Raw genomic sequence first — 15,737 nt, 5'->3', positions numbered from 1 at the left:
AACTGGATATGCTTCTGTCCACCTGGACAAAGCGCATACAACTACAAGGACATATTTGAAACCTCGACATCGCTCCATCTGAATATAATCCATCTGGAGGACTTCAAAAGGGTGGTCAGGAGGTTGGAATCCACCTTGTTCCACCGGGACACTTTTACCTGGATTGAATTGACAACATATCATACAAGTACGGACTTTCTGCTTGGCTGCAGCTCGTAAATGCTTGTTGAACCAAAGGTTCTGAATACTGTCTAACATAGCTTTTTCTCCTAGGTGTGCTGGACTATGTGCGGTATTGATAATGACTTGAACCATAGAGTCGGGGAGAAACCATATGGCTTTTCCCTTCGTCACCCATCCCTGATCTGTCTGGACCCCTCCTTGTTCAGACCATTTCTTGATTTCTTCGGGAGTAGCATGTAACTGTATGTCTATGACATCTTGTGTAGGGTCCTTAACTGTCATACAAGTAGTCTGTTCTGGAGTGGATGTCTGTGTCTTGTTAACTGGAATGTCTGGTGTCTGAGCTGTAAGCTTGGCTGTTCGATCTGCTAGATCGTTACCTTGGGAAATAATATCAGTAACTTTCGTATGTGCCTTGCATTTCATGATAGCAATAGCTGTCGGTAAATGTATTGCATCTAACAGAGCTTGAATGAGGAGACCATGCTGAATCTTGGTTCCATGAGAAGTCATGAAACCTCTCTCCTGCCAGAGCACTCCGAAGTCGTGTACAACTCCGAATGCGTAACGTGAATCTGTGTATATGTTTACTTTCAGGTTCTTGGCACGTATGCAGGCTTGGGTCAGAGCAACTAGCTCTGCTGCTTGAGCAGACAAGGTGTCAATACGGTGTGTTTCAATAACTTCAGTGTCAGTAGTCACTGCATACGCGGCTACTAGTTCTCCTGTACTTGTTCTCATACATGAACCATCCACATAAAGTGTCAGGTCGGGATTAGGTAATGGAATGTCTGTCAGGTCTTGTCTTGGCTTAGTCATGGTGTTAACGATTTCCACACAGTCATGTGTGGCAGAATTTGAAGTAACTGACGGTAACAGTGTAGCAGGATTTAAAATGTTGCAGCGTCTGATTTCTATGTGTGGTTGGAACAGTGTCAGTTCATAACCTGTTAAACGTGCAATGGTCAAGTGCTGAATCTGTGTTCGGTTTAAAAGAACTTCCACGGAGTGTGGAACTTGTACTGTCAGGGAGTGTCCTAATACTATGGAATCACTTTGTCTGATAGCTAGAGCTGTGGCTGCAACTGACTTGAGGCACGCAGGCAAAGCCTGGGCTACTGGATCTAATGTGCTCGAAAAATAAGCACAAGGCTTGTATTGTCCTGCTTGATCTTGTGTGAGAACAGATAATGCAGTACCATTACGTTCTGTGACAAAAAGTGTAAAAGGCTTACTGTAGTTCGGTGTAGCTAGAACAGGTGCTTGGCATAAGGCTTTCTTTAATTCATTAAAACTAAGTGTATGTTCCTGGGTCCAAGGGAGGACAGTCGATACGGCTGCCTCCTGTGTCGTTAACTGTATCAGTGGCTTGGCTAGAAATGCATACTGAGGAATCCATTGTCTGCAGTAAGAAGTGAGGCCAATAAAAGCACGTACCTCCTTCTGTGTCTTGGGCTGTGGAAGACTCGCTATCAACTGGATGCGGTCTGGTGTCAACTGCCTACCCCACTTGGACAGTAAGTGGCCTAAGTAGATCACTTGCTGGACACAGAATTGAAGCTTTGAAGGGGACACCTTGTGCCCCATCTCGGCTAGGAAATACAGAACTGTAAGTGACGCACGCTCGCAGTCACGTTCAGAACGGGCTGTGATCAGTAGATCATCGACAGTGTCAGTTGGCATGTGAATATTGTCTAGTTGTCTTTTAAGTGCTTGACTGTAAATACTAGGACTTTCTGTGAAACCTTGAGGAGCTCGTGTGAATTTATAGCTCCTTCCATTTAAACAAAAACCGAAAAGGTACTGGCTGTCTGGATGAATGGGGACACTGAAAAATGCGTTCTTGAGGTCTATTACAGTAAAAAATGTAGCTTCAGAATCAATAGCTGTCAATAGGGATGAAATATCTGGGACTACTGGATACTGGGGTATGATACATTTATTAAGTTCTCGGAGGTCAATCACTAATCGATATACTGGAGGTGCATTTGGATCAGTGCGTTTCATGACTGGAATGATAGGAGAATTACATACATTGGAGTCAGTTTCTACAACCACTCCTTGAGCAATGAGCTCGTCAATAATTTTAGATAAGGCTGCTACAGCCTCAGGTGGCAATCTGTACTGTCTGATTCGTGGCAGGACTATACCTTGCTTGAGAGTCACACGATGGGGTGTGATTTGCATAAAACCTACATCAGTTGGACCTTGCGCCCATAAATGCTGCGGTACATTGGACAATCTTGGATCAAAATCTCGTAATACATAGTGACCTTTGAAATCCCTTAAAAACAAGCGTATTCCTTCTGGGGAACAGCAAATAACTGCACCTAATTCTTTCAATGTTTTAATGCCTAACAAATTTTCTGGACATGATTTCGTAAGTAACAAATCAGTAGTTCGGGACAATGGACCAACTTCTAGAGTAACTGGCTTTGATATCTCGTTCACAATAGGCTTTCCTGAAAATCCAAGGGAAACATTTCTAGAGCCTGAGAGCGGAGCCCCTGGAACCTCGTCATGACTGATAGTAGTCCTACTTGCCCCTGTATCAATCAAAAACTTTCTGTCTTTCCCTAATACTTGACTGTGTACATAGGGACCCTCTTGATCTACAGGTATCTCGATGAGAGGCAAGCCTACCTCCCTCTCTAGGCTGTTTCATGAATACGGTTGATACTCTGGATACTCTGTCTGGGCATACTGGTACATCTGCTGTGTAACATGCTGTGTTGCAGCAATAGGCTGCGGTGCTGGAACTGTCTGTTGTGCATTCTGTGGTGACTGAGAAGTCTGTGAAACTTGTTCTTGTCTAGGCGGACGTGGCCTTTCTTTAGTTTTACCAGTGGCTATGTTGTGTTTCAGAACTGCACACTCGTTTATAAAATGACCTGGCTGTTTACAATAATTGCATGTCCCTTTAACGGGAGCTGCAGGATGACTGGCTTGATTCGGACCCCTCTTCTGACTGTCTTGTGGAACAGATTGTGCAACTAGTACTTTCATTTTCGTGCCTTTCATACGTCTCCTTTCGTGTTCTTGTTCTTCCCTGATTCTATTCTGGTGATACTGGAGCATCTGTAACATCTGTGACGGGGTACTAGCTTGCCAAGTACTTTCGACTTTCAAAACTCGATTTTTAACTTGTGGACTTGAATTCTCGACTAGTTTAGTAACAAAAAGATGAGGGTATGACTCGCTACCCGTCTTCAAACCACTGTTGATAATGAAACATTTCTCGAATCTAGAATAAAAATCACTAGTATCTTCATCCTGTTTCTGTTTGCATGCTGAGATTGCATCCCAATCTTCCTTTTTCGTGGCTAGTAATCTTGGCAAAACCTGAATCAATAACTCTGGCAATTCTTTACATTTCTCCCCAAGACCGGTACCTGGTACTCGTATTTTATCTTCAGCTTCTAGAGCTGTCCAATCAATCTTTTTCTCTCCCACCTCCCATTCTTTTTCCTTGAGTTTTTCATATACCCCTGCGGGCAACAGGACCTTTAGCATTTTAATTATATCTGGATACGTGTATTCTCCCATACGGAGCATGTCTTTTAATTCTCGATGGAACCCTGCTGGATCTTTGTCGTGACAGGGAATTAATTTCTTCATCTCTAAGAGTTCCATCTTTGTGATAGGGGTGTAAACAAATACTCGTTGCATTTCACCATCCGGTGTCCTAACTGGATGTACTTCTCGTAACGGATGCTGTCTATCTATGTAAAATGGTTTACTTTCTGGAGGTGAGACATGAACAAAATGCGGATTCAGAAATGTTCTATATTTGTGGCGCTGTTCTAGAATGACACTAATTAAATCGGTACCTAAACCTTTCCATTTATACTGGAGTAACTCGTTCAGAACATCATGTAACGGACCTGGATCAGAATGTTGACCCTCATACAGTGTAATGAGGTGCTGGATCATATACATACCCACCAGTCGCTGCTCGGCTGGGGGCAGTTTCAGAAACATTTGTGCCACTATTTCGTCTGGAAAAGTGGTAGAATCAGTAATCCATCGGACTGCTGATCGGGCTAGTTCTTGTTCATGCATGGTACTAAGTTCACTATAACCGATTCGTGATTTCAGAATGTGATCGATAGCTTGAAATACTTGTTCTAGAGAACCTTGTTCTGGTGCTGGATGATGAAAGACTTTCTTGTGTTATAGGCGTGAATGTCGGTCTGGAAATCTAGTTTTACCTACATACGCTATTCTGGCGGTATTCTCGTCGTCTACCTCTTCAGTATCAGATTTGTTTTCTTTCTCGCTTACTTGTGCTGCTTTGCGATTTTCGTGTAACCTTATTATTTCTTTACGAATTTTCTTGTACATACTCTCTATACTACTGAGTGTCTTGTGTCTACCCTCGGCTATATTATCACTCCACCTTGTCAGGACTTTCATTTCGGTCGGATCTTTAGTCGGACAATCTTGTTCCCTTACTAAACAATTAATTCGAAACTTTAATAACATGAGCTGAGTCTCAGCTTTCCTTAGTGACATGATTTCACCAATACTTTCTGGATCATCCCCTGTACGGATGAAACGATATATTCTGTCTAGATCTTCTTTCATATTCGGTAGGGTGTCCAAATACTCGGTCACCCGTCTTACACGCAATGAATATATAACCATATTATCATCGCCTGGGACTGGATCATAACGGCATTCGGTAAGAGCTCGTCTGATATCTGCAACGGACTGATGTTTGGCCGTACACTGTAACGCACGTTCATGTAACTCGACTAATGTTACACGTTTGTGTGGCGGCGGGGTACCCGGAGGACCTCCCCCCGCGGCCCCTAAACTGGAATCGTCGACTGATACTCTTCGTGCTGGCAGAGTGACCGATGTAGCGGGAACTTGTACTATGGGCTGGACCGGGGGTACCGTAACAGGTGCTGTAACAGGTGCCCCGGTGGCTGGAAGGACAGGAATTACATTATTTACTGGAGCTGGCGGAGCAGGATTCGCATATTCTGGGACTGTGTCGTCCAAATAGGACGAGAGAAAAATATCAGCTGCGGTCGGTTTGTGACGTAGCTTAATCGGAACTAATGGCGGCGGAAAATTACATGGTGCTTCCGGGGTTGCTTTTGGCAAGCCCTCGGCAAGAAGAGGATACATACCCTTAATAAGAGCATTTCTCTGTCTGTCTGACTGTTCGGCTTTAACTCGTTCACCTACTTCGATTAATCCCCTTTCTTGGGCTCTTTCTGAGGATTCTCTACTTAATTCTGACTTTCTGATTTCTTTTTCGGTTCTTTTATGAGATTCTTTGCGCCATAACTCGATGGCATCTTTCTGGGACTGTCTGGCTTTCTTTTTCCATAATGCTTCTTCTACTCGCATGATGCACTCGGCATCCCACGTACCTGATACGGGCCATCTATATTTCTCTTCTAGATCTTTAGTATACTCGACCCACAAGTCAAGATATAATATGGCACTTATGCCATGCTTATGATACATAAAATGACCTGGACTGTCCCTAGGCGGGACAGAAACTGCTTCCTCGAGCAGACCTTTTCTAGTTCTTAACTGACGAAACTTCGTGAACAGAGGCATAACTTAGACTGGAGTCTAGACACAATACAATACACAATAAAACACAATAATAATAACTAAAACAAATCACTCATACCACGACATTGAATACACATGTAATAACATTTAAAATAACAGTTCGGACAGAATTTTACCTGAAATACTGAGAACAGAGCACATGAATTTCTCGAGAACAGAACTTACTAGAATGACTAGATGCACTGCTAAAACAGTACGAAACTTACCGGTCTCATAAAGAGACACGTCAGGACCCGCATCCACCTAGGTGGACACTTCGTGTTGGATCTGTGTACCCAAACCCACGGACGAGAGACAAATTAATTGACCCTGTCTAGATACTACCCCAGCAACGGTACTCACCGGGCAGCAAGAACGGAAGGCCTCGGACTAGACTGGACTGCTACGACGTCGGACTACGGACTTCGGACTTCAGTTACGGGTGGACCTCCGGATACCTCGGACCTTGGACTCTCGGCTTGGGCTCTGGTCGGGACTCGCCGCGTTCCTCCACCGCCTCGTCTGGATGCTGGACCGCAACCTCCGTCTCCTCCGTGGACCTGAGGGATACTTGAGGCAGAAATATCTGCCGCTGCGCAGGATGGTTCCGTCACGGCTGCAGAGGATCAGGGGGCCTGCGTGGCTTCTCCGGCGCGTGGGGAAAGGGCAAGTCCCTATTCGGGCGCCATTATGTGGTAAATAAATAATTAATTACCTGTACTATTTTTCAGGATACTCATACAAATAGATAGCTCAATAAAATAAGAGTCAAGATACGAGGTAGCTAGAGTTGACAGGCTTTAATCAAGCATAAAGGACTGGAACAGGACAGCCTGTACGGGGATGGGATGGCAGGGCCCGGCAGCTGCCGGGGCAGGATCTGGGAATGGTGCGCACACCTTTTAATAACAGAACATCAATATATATAGTTAAACAAATACATGGCATTCAATACAGTAGGCGTAGCAGTAGGCGGAGTTTGTAGCAGTCGCGAAAGATAAGGCATAAAGTGGGTGTAACAAGAGGTGTGTACAGGGCGTATACATAGACATGTGATGTAAACGTAACAGAATATGTCATAAAAGGGGCGGAAACATGGAGGGGGCTACCTGAGCAGCTGGGACCTCTAACCTAGTGGTGCGCGCAAACTGGCAATGACGTGTTACTAGGGAGAACTGGGGGGCTATGACTTCTGCGCTAGAAGAGGAGACTAAAGTCTGGAGTGTCAGAGCGACATGTACCTAAGCATATCTAGTATCTAGTGTTTAGAGAACATGTTGATAGAATCCAAAAGTTATCAGGGCAAAGGCTAACAGACACTAAGACTGGGGCATGCATTATTCTACATGTAGTGCGTGTGCGAGGAATATTATATGAATATAAATACAGTATTTCTCTTACATGGAGACATAAAGGCTAGACCATGACGGAAACTATTGATGCGATTCAGTAGCTTAGGAATGCAGAGAAGGAGGGCTGGACTGATAACTAGAAACATAACATACTCTTGGCAGACTGGGAGGCAGAGCCAGGCCGAGCCAGGCACTGCGAGGCATGAAAGTAAGTGAAGGGTCAGGGATACAGGTGGGGGCTGTATCGTTCCTCGGAGAGGGTTCAGGAAACAGGAGCTGAATCTGAGTCCGGGCCCTTTTGAGGCCTAGAAACGGGGACAATTCAATGAATTAACGTGCACACTGTAAAATGTGGCAACGTAGCTTTACATAGGCCTGATATTCGTTGTATTCACGATAACTGGAAACTGGCATACTAGAGATGGACACAACTGTAATTGCGTCTTTAATCGATCATAGGGAATACATATGCATATTAATCATGCACATATAACATAAGATGGGGAACACGTAGGCACATATAACATGGCAAAATTTATTTTTCCACACTCCTCAAGGTTCACCTGCTTGCTTTGTCGCGGAGCCTAAGCCTGACTCCGTGATCACCCAGGCCACGCAGGGTCGGTCCAGGAATCCGTCTTCACCTATTACCGCTCCTCCGGACCGTGAAGGATGTCGGCTTGACGCCATTGGCCGTAAGTTTTCCACTATGGCTTCTACCACCGTGAGGGCTGCAAATTCTCTGGCCATTCTTGGGCGCTCAGACCGCCAGATGTGGGCTGATATGTCTTCTTTTATCGACCTCATTCCTGAGCCCTCTAGAGCAGAGGTTCTCAAAATTCTTCAGAAGGGAGAGAGAGCGTCCTCAGAAATTATCGACTGCTCTGTGGACATTGCGTGCACTGGTTTTCGTCAGCTTGCGGGAGCAGCCGCCTTACACCGTCAGGGCTGGCTTTGTTCCACCTCGTTTCGCCAGGAAGTCCAGTCAAAAATTCTCAACATGCCCTATGACGGCGAATCGCTTTTTGGCCAGCATGTCGATGATGCACTGCAAACTATAAAAAAGGACACTGAGACGGCTCGTGCACTCGGCACTTTACAATTACACAAGCTGCTTTTTCGTGGTGCGCGCAGATGCGGCACTCCCTCTTCTTTTCACGGCGGATCCACCCAGTACCGTTCCTACGGCCAAGGAAATCAAAGATATTCCTCCCAGACCCAGCAGTCCTATCGGCAGCAGTCTTCAAAATCTTACAGAGGAAAATCTTCCTAAAGGGGTTCTGCTTCTCAGAAGCAATGACTTGCCTTCCCTGCTCAAAGTTGGAGGTCGAATCTCCCTTTTCTACTCCAAATGGTCTTCAATCACCTCGGACCGTTGGGTGCTGGACATTGTATCAAATGGCCATGCTTTGGAGTTTGTCAAGTTCCCTCCAAACACTCCTCCAACTGGTCCACCCCCCGGCTCACCTCAAGGAGCTCTTTCAGCAGATCCGACTCCTGATTCAGAAGGGTGCCATCGAAGTGGTTCCCAAGTCTCAAAAAGGGATGGGATTCTATTCCCGGTTTTTCCTCGTCCTCAAAAAGTCGGGCGACTGGTGTCCAATCCTTGATCTGCAAGCCCGGAACAAGTATCTGTCAATCCTTCCGCATGCTCACGCTCGTGGAAGTTCTCCGCTTTCTCTTGAGGGACGACTTCATGACTACCATCAATCTTCAGGACGCGTATTTCCATGTCCCGATTCTTCCAAGACACCGGAAGTACTTGCGCATTCGAGTAAGGCGCAGTGACTTTCAGTTCAAGGTTCTGCCTTTTGGCCTTCGCTCCGCCCCTCGCGTCTTCACAAATGTCCTGGCTCCAGTGGTGGCATACCTACGTTTGAAGGGAGTTCAAATATTTCCCTACCTGGACGACTGTCTCATCAAGTCGCAATCCCGCCATCAGGCGTCCTTGGACACTCGATTCTGTCTGACTCTGTTCCACTCCCTCGGTCTCTCCATCAACACCGAGAAGTCTCGGGTCGATCCGGCTCCTTGCAGGACCTTGCTGGGCGCCACTCTGGATACTTCACTGGCGAAAGCATTTGTGTCTCCCGAGCATCAGCTACGGATTCTACGCATGGTGACTCTCCTCTGACAAAAGGGTTTGTTTCAGTTCGTGTATTGAAATCATTTCTTAGGATGGCTTCCTCCTACACATCCCTGATCCCAAACTGCAGGCTCAAGAGTCGTCCCATTCAGGAGGAATTGGACATGCAGTGGCGTCAGGTCACCGGCTCTTTCAACGATCTGGTCCGGGTGACTAGTCTGATGCGGTCCTCTCTTCAATGGTGGGCTCTGCCATCAAACATCGCTGCCGGTACTTCCTTCCTCACCATCGCTCCGGATCTCGTCCTTACCACGGATGCCTCCCTGGAAGGCTGGGGCGCACTTTTTCAGGGGCTATCCATAAAGGGCAAGTGGACCCTGTCTCACGTTCCTGGCACATCAACAGGATGGAGCTAATGGCCATCTTCCTGGCGCTCAAATCTTTCCACCTCCTACTCCAGGGATAAGCAGTGCTCATTCAAACCGACATCACCACCAGTGTGCACTATGTGAACAAGCAGGGCGGCACCAAGTCCACCGCTCCTCTCTCAACTGGCACAGACTATCTGGGACTGGGCACTTCATCACCAGATCACCCTGACAGCGGTTCACCTACCAGGCATATCCAACATCCTGGCGGATTCCCTCAGCAGGTCCGCGTCCTCGACCCACGAGTGGGAGTTGCATCAGCCGACTCTGGACTTCATCTTTCGGCTGTGGGGTCGTCCGCACATGGATCTCTTTGAGAGCCCTGTGAACCGGATATGCACGTCCTATGCAAGCTGGCTTCCCCATCGAGGGTCGTCCAGGAATGCCCTTTTGATGGACTGGTGCAATCTATTCGCCTACGCTTTTCCGCCGATTTTGCTGGTTCTTCGAGTGTTGTGGAAAATACGGAGACAGCCGTGCCACATTCTTCTGATCGCTCCCAGATGATCTCGACAAGCGTGGTTCTCGGAACTGCTGCTTCTCTCACAGTGCGAACCGATCCTCCTTCATCCTCAGGCGGATCTCCTCACGATGGACCAGGGTCAGATCTGTCATCCGGACCCCTCCTCTCTCAAATTATCGGCCTGGAACCTGAGCACCTTGAATTTGCCCATTTGAATATTTCGCCAGCATGTAGAGGCGTTCTCGCCAATGCGAGAGCTCCGTCTACAGTAAAAACTTACAAGCTAAAGTGGAAAAGGTTCTGTCACTGGTGTGCAGCTGCCAACATCCATCCCGTCCATTCCACTCCTGCTCAACTGCTGCCGTTCTTTCTACAGCTGGCTCAATCGGGAATTTCCCATTCCACTTTGAAAGTTTTCCTGGCGGCAATATCTCGTTTCCGGCAGGATGGTTCTTCTTCTCTCTGCTCTTCCAGAGTCATTCGGCAATTTTTCAAAGGACTGTTTAGGATGTTCCCGCCCATTCGCCGTCCTCCTCCTACCTGGCATCTCAATGTTGTTTTGGCGCAATTGATGAAGGCGCCCTTTGAGCCCATCCACAAAGCTGATTTAAAAATGTTAACCTGGAAGGTGGCTCTTCTTCTTGCTTTGACCTCTTCACGTCGCGTGAGTGATATTCACGCCTTTACCATTAAACCTCCTTTCCTTCAATTCAAATCGGACTGTGTTGTGCTTCGCACCAATCCGGCTTTCATGCCTAAGGTGCCAGCTGACTTTCACCTCAATGAACCAGTGTTCTTAAAAACTTTCTTCGTTAAAAGATGCCTTAAGTTTTACATCGACAGGACGGCGCCCTTTCGTATGTCTGATCAACTATTCGTTGCTTACACACGCATGCGCAAAGGGCGTACTGTTACCAAGCCAACTATTGCACGTTGGATTTCTTAGGGAATTTCTTTCTGCCATCAGAAAGCTGGCAAGCCCCTTCAATCTTCAGTGAGAGCTCATTCCACCAGGGCGATGTCATCCTCTGCTGCCCTGTTTGCTGGTGTGCCGATACACCAAATATGTTGAGCAGCTACGTGGTCCAGCAGGCACACTTTCACGAGACATTACTGCCTTGAGATGATCAACGAAGCTGATACGTCAGTGGGCCAAGCGGTGCTTCGCAATCTTTTTAAATAAGGTGAGCCTCTGTCCTTAACCTCCGCCTATATGGTTTATTGTTATTATTTGCCTGGCAACATTTTGACATTTTATGCATTTTCATGCCTATGCAATGCTGTTTTTGGCCTGCGGCCGGCTACTACTGCTCACTAGTCTATTCAAGCATGTGAATCTATGAAAGACACCCCAATACTGGAGAAGAACAATTGTTACTTACCTGTAAACAGGTGGCTCTCCAGTATTGGTGTCCTTCATAGATTCACATGCGACCCACCCTCCTCCCCTCAGAGGCTTGCTTCTCCTCCTAGACTCTTGTCACTCCTGTGCTGCGAAAATCTGAGAGCCTGAGCCTCTGAGGAGAAGGTTCTAGAGGGTTGTTTGCGCCTGATTGGCTGTAGTTTGGACTAACATATGACACGGATTTGTTAAAAAACTGTTTCTTTTTCTCCTATGTATTCCTACGTGTTGATGCTAACCTGGTACTTATAAGTATTTCTGGTTTTGGAATTTGTGATATGTTTTTTATATACATATTTTATTGGGATTTTATTGCTATTTTATTGACCGTGGGGCTTCCACTTCGACGACGGGGAATATTCAAGCATGTGAATCTATGAAAGACACCAATACTGGAGAATCACCTGTTTACAGGTAAGTAACAATTGTTCATGTGGATGACAGACACAGATAAATGCCTGAGAAGCTGCAGACCATCTGAGACGCTACTACTTACACTGTGGGGTTGTCAAAGGGTGAGATATTATTGGAATTGGTGGGCGGCTAACTCGCAGAGGTTACTGGGGAAGACATAAAGGTGGGCCTGGTGCTGGCAACTCTAGGAAAATGGGAAGAGCAGACACTGACCAAATACACTTCGCTGTGGTGTAACATAGCACTGATTGTGGCAAGTAGGGACGTAGTGCAGCTATGGGGCAGCAGAAATGCCACATCTGTGGAAAAATGGGCGACCAACATATGTTGGCAGAGAAATCAGTCTACAAAAAGGGGTATGCCCGAGGAAATTTAAGAAAGTTTCAGGCCCATGACAAGAATAAAGACTAACCACCCTAGGTGCAGGAGGTCTGAAAAAAGACTGGGAGTGGTGTCAACTTGAGAGCCTGGGGACTTACACTGAGAACCAACTTTGGTATTTTGAATTACCACGGAGTGGGGGGGGACACAGTATCGGTCTATGTATACAACAAAGGAGAGAGAGGGGTGTTAAGTGACTCCAAGAGGTGTTGTATTGAATATTGTTATTGTTGTGAAATATAAACGATCAATCAAACTAAGTTTTAAACAAAAAAACTTGTGGGTATTTTAGAAATCTTAAATCCTTTTTCTTTCTCATGTTGTGAAGCATAAACCATATTTGTGTTTTGATGTGGTCAAAATGTTTTTTTTAGCAGTATCACCAAATTGATTAGCCTCTAAGTTGCTGTGTTAATTAACATTTGTGTTGTCTGTTGTTTTTGTCGCAGTTCAAAAGCCTATTTTTTCCAGTTAATGAGGCGCTTTAATGTCAAATTATTTAAACACGCGCACCTGGATTTTTCACATATTTTAGAGACTTGGATAAGACTGAGGCTTTTTTAAGAAGTTAAACCTTTTGGTTACTGCGAGGCACAATGTCTGTGTAGGTTGAATGTCATGGGGAAAGAATTTGTGGTGCTAAAATATTGTTGCCAAAATATCGTTTAGCACAATATCATGAAGGTAAGTATTGATCTATGTAGATTTAAGAATAGTAAATCTATAACTCACAATGTTGTAGTTGCTATTTTTGCTGCAATATTTTTATAGTACAATATTTAATATACGGTAATCCATCTATAATTATATTATTAGATGTTTTGTTCATTAAATGTTAATATTTCCATTGGATATCTTTATCATTGCAGGTAGATTTTGTGCCCGAAGCAGCAGCTGTGACTGAGGTACAAAAAGGTGAGGTTTGGAAGTGTTAAGTTTAATGTATTCATTTTTTTGTAGTTGGACATGCTGTCGAATTGAGTTTAAGATAGTACCATTCATCAATTCATCCCAGTATAACTGTTAATAAAGGCTAGCTCCATTTTCGGAAGTCTTTTTTTTTTTTATTTATCTACCAGTTTCTTCCTAGAATAGGTATGTCCTACATATGTTCTGTGCACACCCTGGCAATTGCACTTCAGATCTGAATTTGCTTTTAAAGTAAATACTGGTCTCTCCTGCTCAGAGGTTTTCCTAATAGAGTGTGTCCCCTTTAACTGGGGTTTATTTTTGTCTGTTTCACTTTTCTTCTGTGTATAAGGTGATTCATTATTGGAATAGGTTGCTTTACCATTGGTTGTTTGCAGCCGAAGACTCTGGTAATCTCAATGTCCCATGCTTTGGAGCAGTCATCTGTTGAACTCTGTGTACCACCTATGTGATGTCACTTTACAGTTACCTTCCTTGCCTGTGGTATAAAGGGCCACTGATGCGAACAAAACATTATATTTCATCACTAGGACAAGAAAGCCAGGAGGCTAAGTGCAGGGTCAAGCCCATTAGACGCAGTACGGAACTCAATTCCGGTCATTGATGTAGGAGAGCATCCCCATAAGTGGCAATCTTGCTTCTTTATGAAGGTCACACCACCATAAAGTGACACACACAGTGTTGGTGTGTTTAACCCTAAGGATGATGAAAGTACTGGGTCACAAGAGCCAAACAACTTTTTATTTCAACCAGACTTTGGTTATGTTTATTGGAATTGAAATGCAGTACTCAGGACTACAGGACCCTTGAGGGACAAAGCCCTTACATGCTTAAGTCCTGAGACCCTTACCAGGGAAACAAATCCATCTTCTTTTTAGGTCAGTGTTGTCTTTTTCTGTTTGACTCTTGGGCTGTTAAGCCCATATTTTACGATTAGTAGTTGACAGATTGGTATGCAGAGCACTTTGGTAAAAAACATAATGTGGATAATAGTCGTCCCCTCGCTTGTGGACACAGTTGGTCTCTTGCACAATGGGAGAGGCATAAGAAGAAGCAGAATGATCATGAACAACCAACTAGAACTGAATTGCCCTAACCTTCTTCAGTCTTGTTGTGATGTTAGGCCCATTGCTAAGGGTGCTCTCAAAAACCTAGCTCCCTTTTGTAAATCAAGTTCAGTTTGGTTGAGGCACCATAGAACATATAAAAATGATTCACCATTCCAAGTGTCAGTCACTCAGTCAAATTACTTTTATTCGATAAATTAATATCATAAATAGACACGATACAATTATACAGAAGATTATTTACACAGCATACACCATCAACAACAATAATTTTCTTTAAAAACATTGAGGCATAATTATTTCATAAAAACAGAATAAAAACTGCAATAGACTCTATTATCTTTTCATATCTTCATTGGTGCCGTAATATGGACAAAGATAAAATAAAGTTCCTCCTAAACTAGGTTAACTAAGGTGGGTGGCGTACTGATACTCCTATTCCTAATTCGTACAGCGGCTACTAAGAAGCTCGCAACAGAAAATATTATACGATGAGTATTTAGTTGTTGAAGATACAGAAGGGCTGGCCTAACCTGTGTAAACCCAGCCTCCCTCAGAATAGGCAGCAAGAACTTACTCCTAATATCACTATAATGATCACAGAACATAAGGAAATGTAAAGTGTCCTGCGTCGAGAAGTCATCACATCTACAGGGACTGGCCTTATTTGGGGTGCACCAGTTGAGAAAGCAACCTAGCGAAAAATGAATCAAATTAAAACGAAATCTGGTTAAAAGGTGCCTATGATAGGGGCGGTTCACTATAGTGAGATAGAGTTCATGTCCAGGAGAGCTAACTAAGACATAGTTCGCTCTAACAGTTGGTTTCCTAATTTCTGCCTCCTCCTCTCTCCAGGGATAACAAGTTCATCATAGCGTTTTTTGTCTGTAAGACGTCCATTCTTGTTATAATCTCTGGGGAAAGAAAAAGCTCGGGATGCCCTATTTTTTCAAAGCTAGATTTAATATAAGCGAGCCAGGGAATCTTGTAAATGTAAATGTAAATGTACAGGAATTTATATAGCGCAAATCACCGAGCGGTTTCTAAGCGCTTGCTTAGGGAACCCGTCCTGGTATTCCCCTGTGAGATAGCCCCGGCAGGGTATCCGCAAGGTGAAAGCCAGGCATCCCGCCGCGAGGGGCCGTTGTGGAGATTAAGCAAGCTATTGCCCAGAGTCGCAGAGTGTGAACCCGTGAATCGAGTAGGCACCGGAGCGAGAATTGTCGAGTCCATGGACATTTTAGGACTCAAGACCCCGCCGAGCTGGGAATTGAACCCTGGTCCCGGGCTGACCTCTGCTTCCAGGTCTGCCTCCTCTAACCAGTGAGCCACACTTCTCTGACGTTACCCAGCAGGAGGCAATCTTTAAGTATAGTATGATTCAGGGAGATTTCTTGGTTAAGCCAAGCCTTCAGCCAGCATGTTAGTGGAGCTGTTTTTATCAAATCAGTTAC

At 45.0% G+C, this 15,737-nt stretch overlaps 1 protein-coding gene across 4 annotated transcripts in view; it reads left to right on the top strand.

Annotated features, from left to right (window-relative positions):
* The window catches only part of NSD3 (nuclear receptor binding SET domain protein 3), a 1,711,795-nt gene that overhangs the window by 617,022 nt on the left and 1,079,036 nt on the right, over window positions 1-15,737 (top strand). For all 4 annotated transcript variants that reach the window (XM_078666314.1, XM_078666313.1, XM_078666315.1 and 1 more), the window contains exon 8: window positions 13,156-13,201. In XM_078666314.1, the coding sequence (XP_078522440.1) occupies window positions 13,156-13,201 (46 nt within the window). The remainder of the gene's footprint in view (window positions 1-13,155; window positions 13,202-15,737) is intronic.

Source organism: Lissotriton helveticus, chromosome 11, assembly GCF_964261635.1.
Source record: "Lissotriton helveticus chromosome 11, aLisHel1.1, whole genome shotgun sequence".
Lineage (NCBI taxonomy): Eukaryota > Metazoa > Chordata > Amphibia > Caudata > Salamandridae > Lissotriton > Lissotriton helveticus.
The sequence above is the reverse complement of the archived record's forward strand: the minus strand, read 5'-3'. Positions and strand labels throughout refer to the sequence as shown.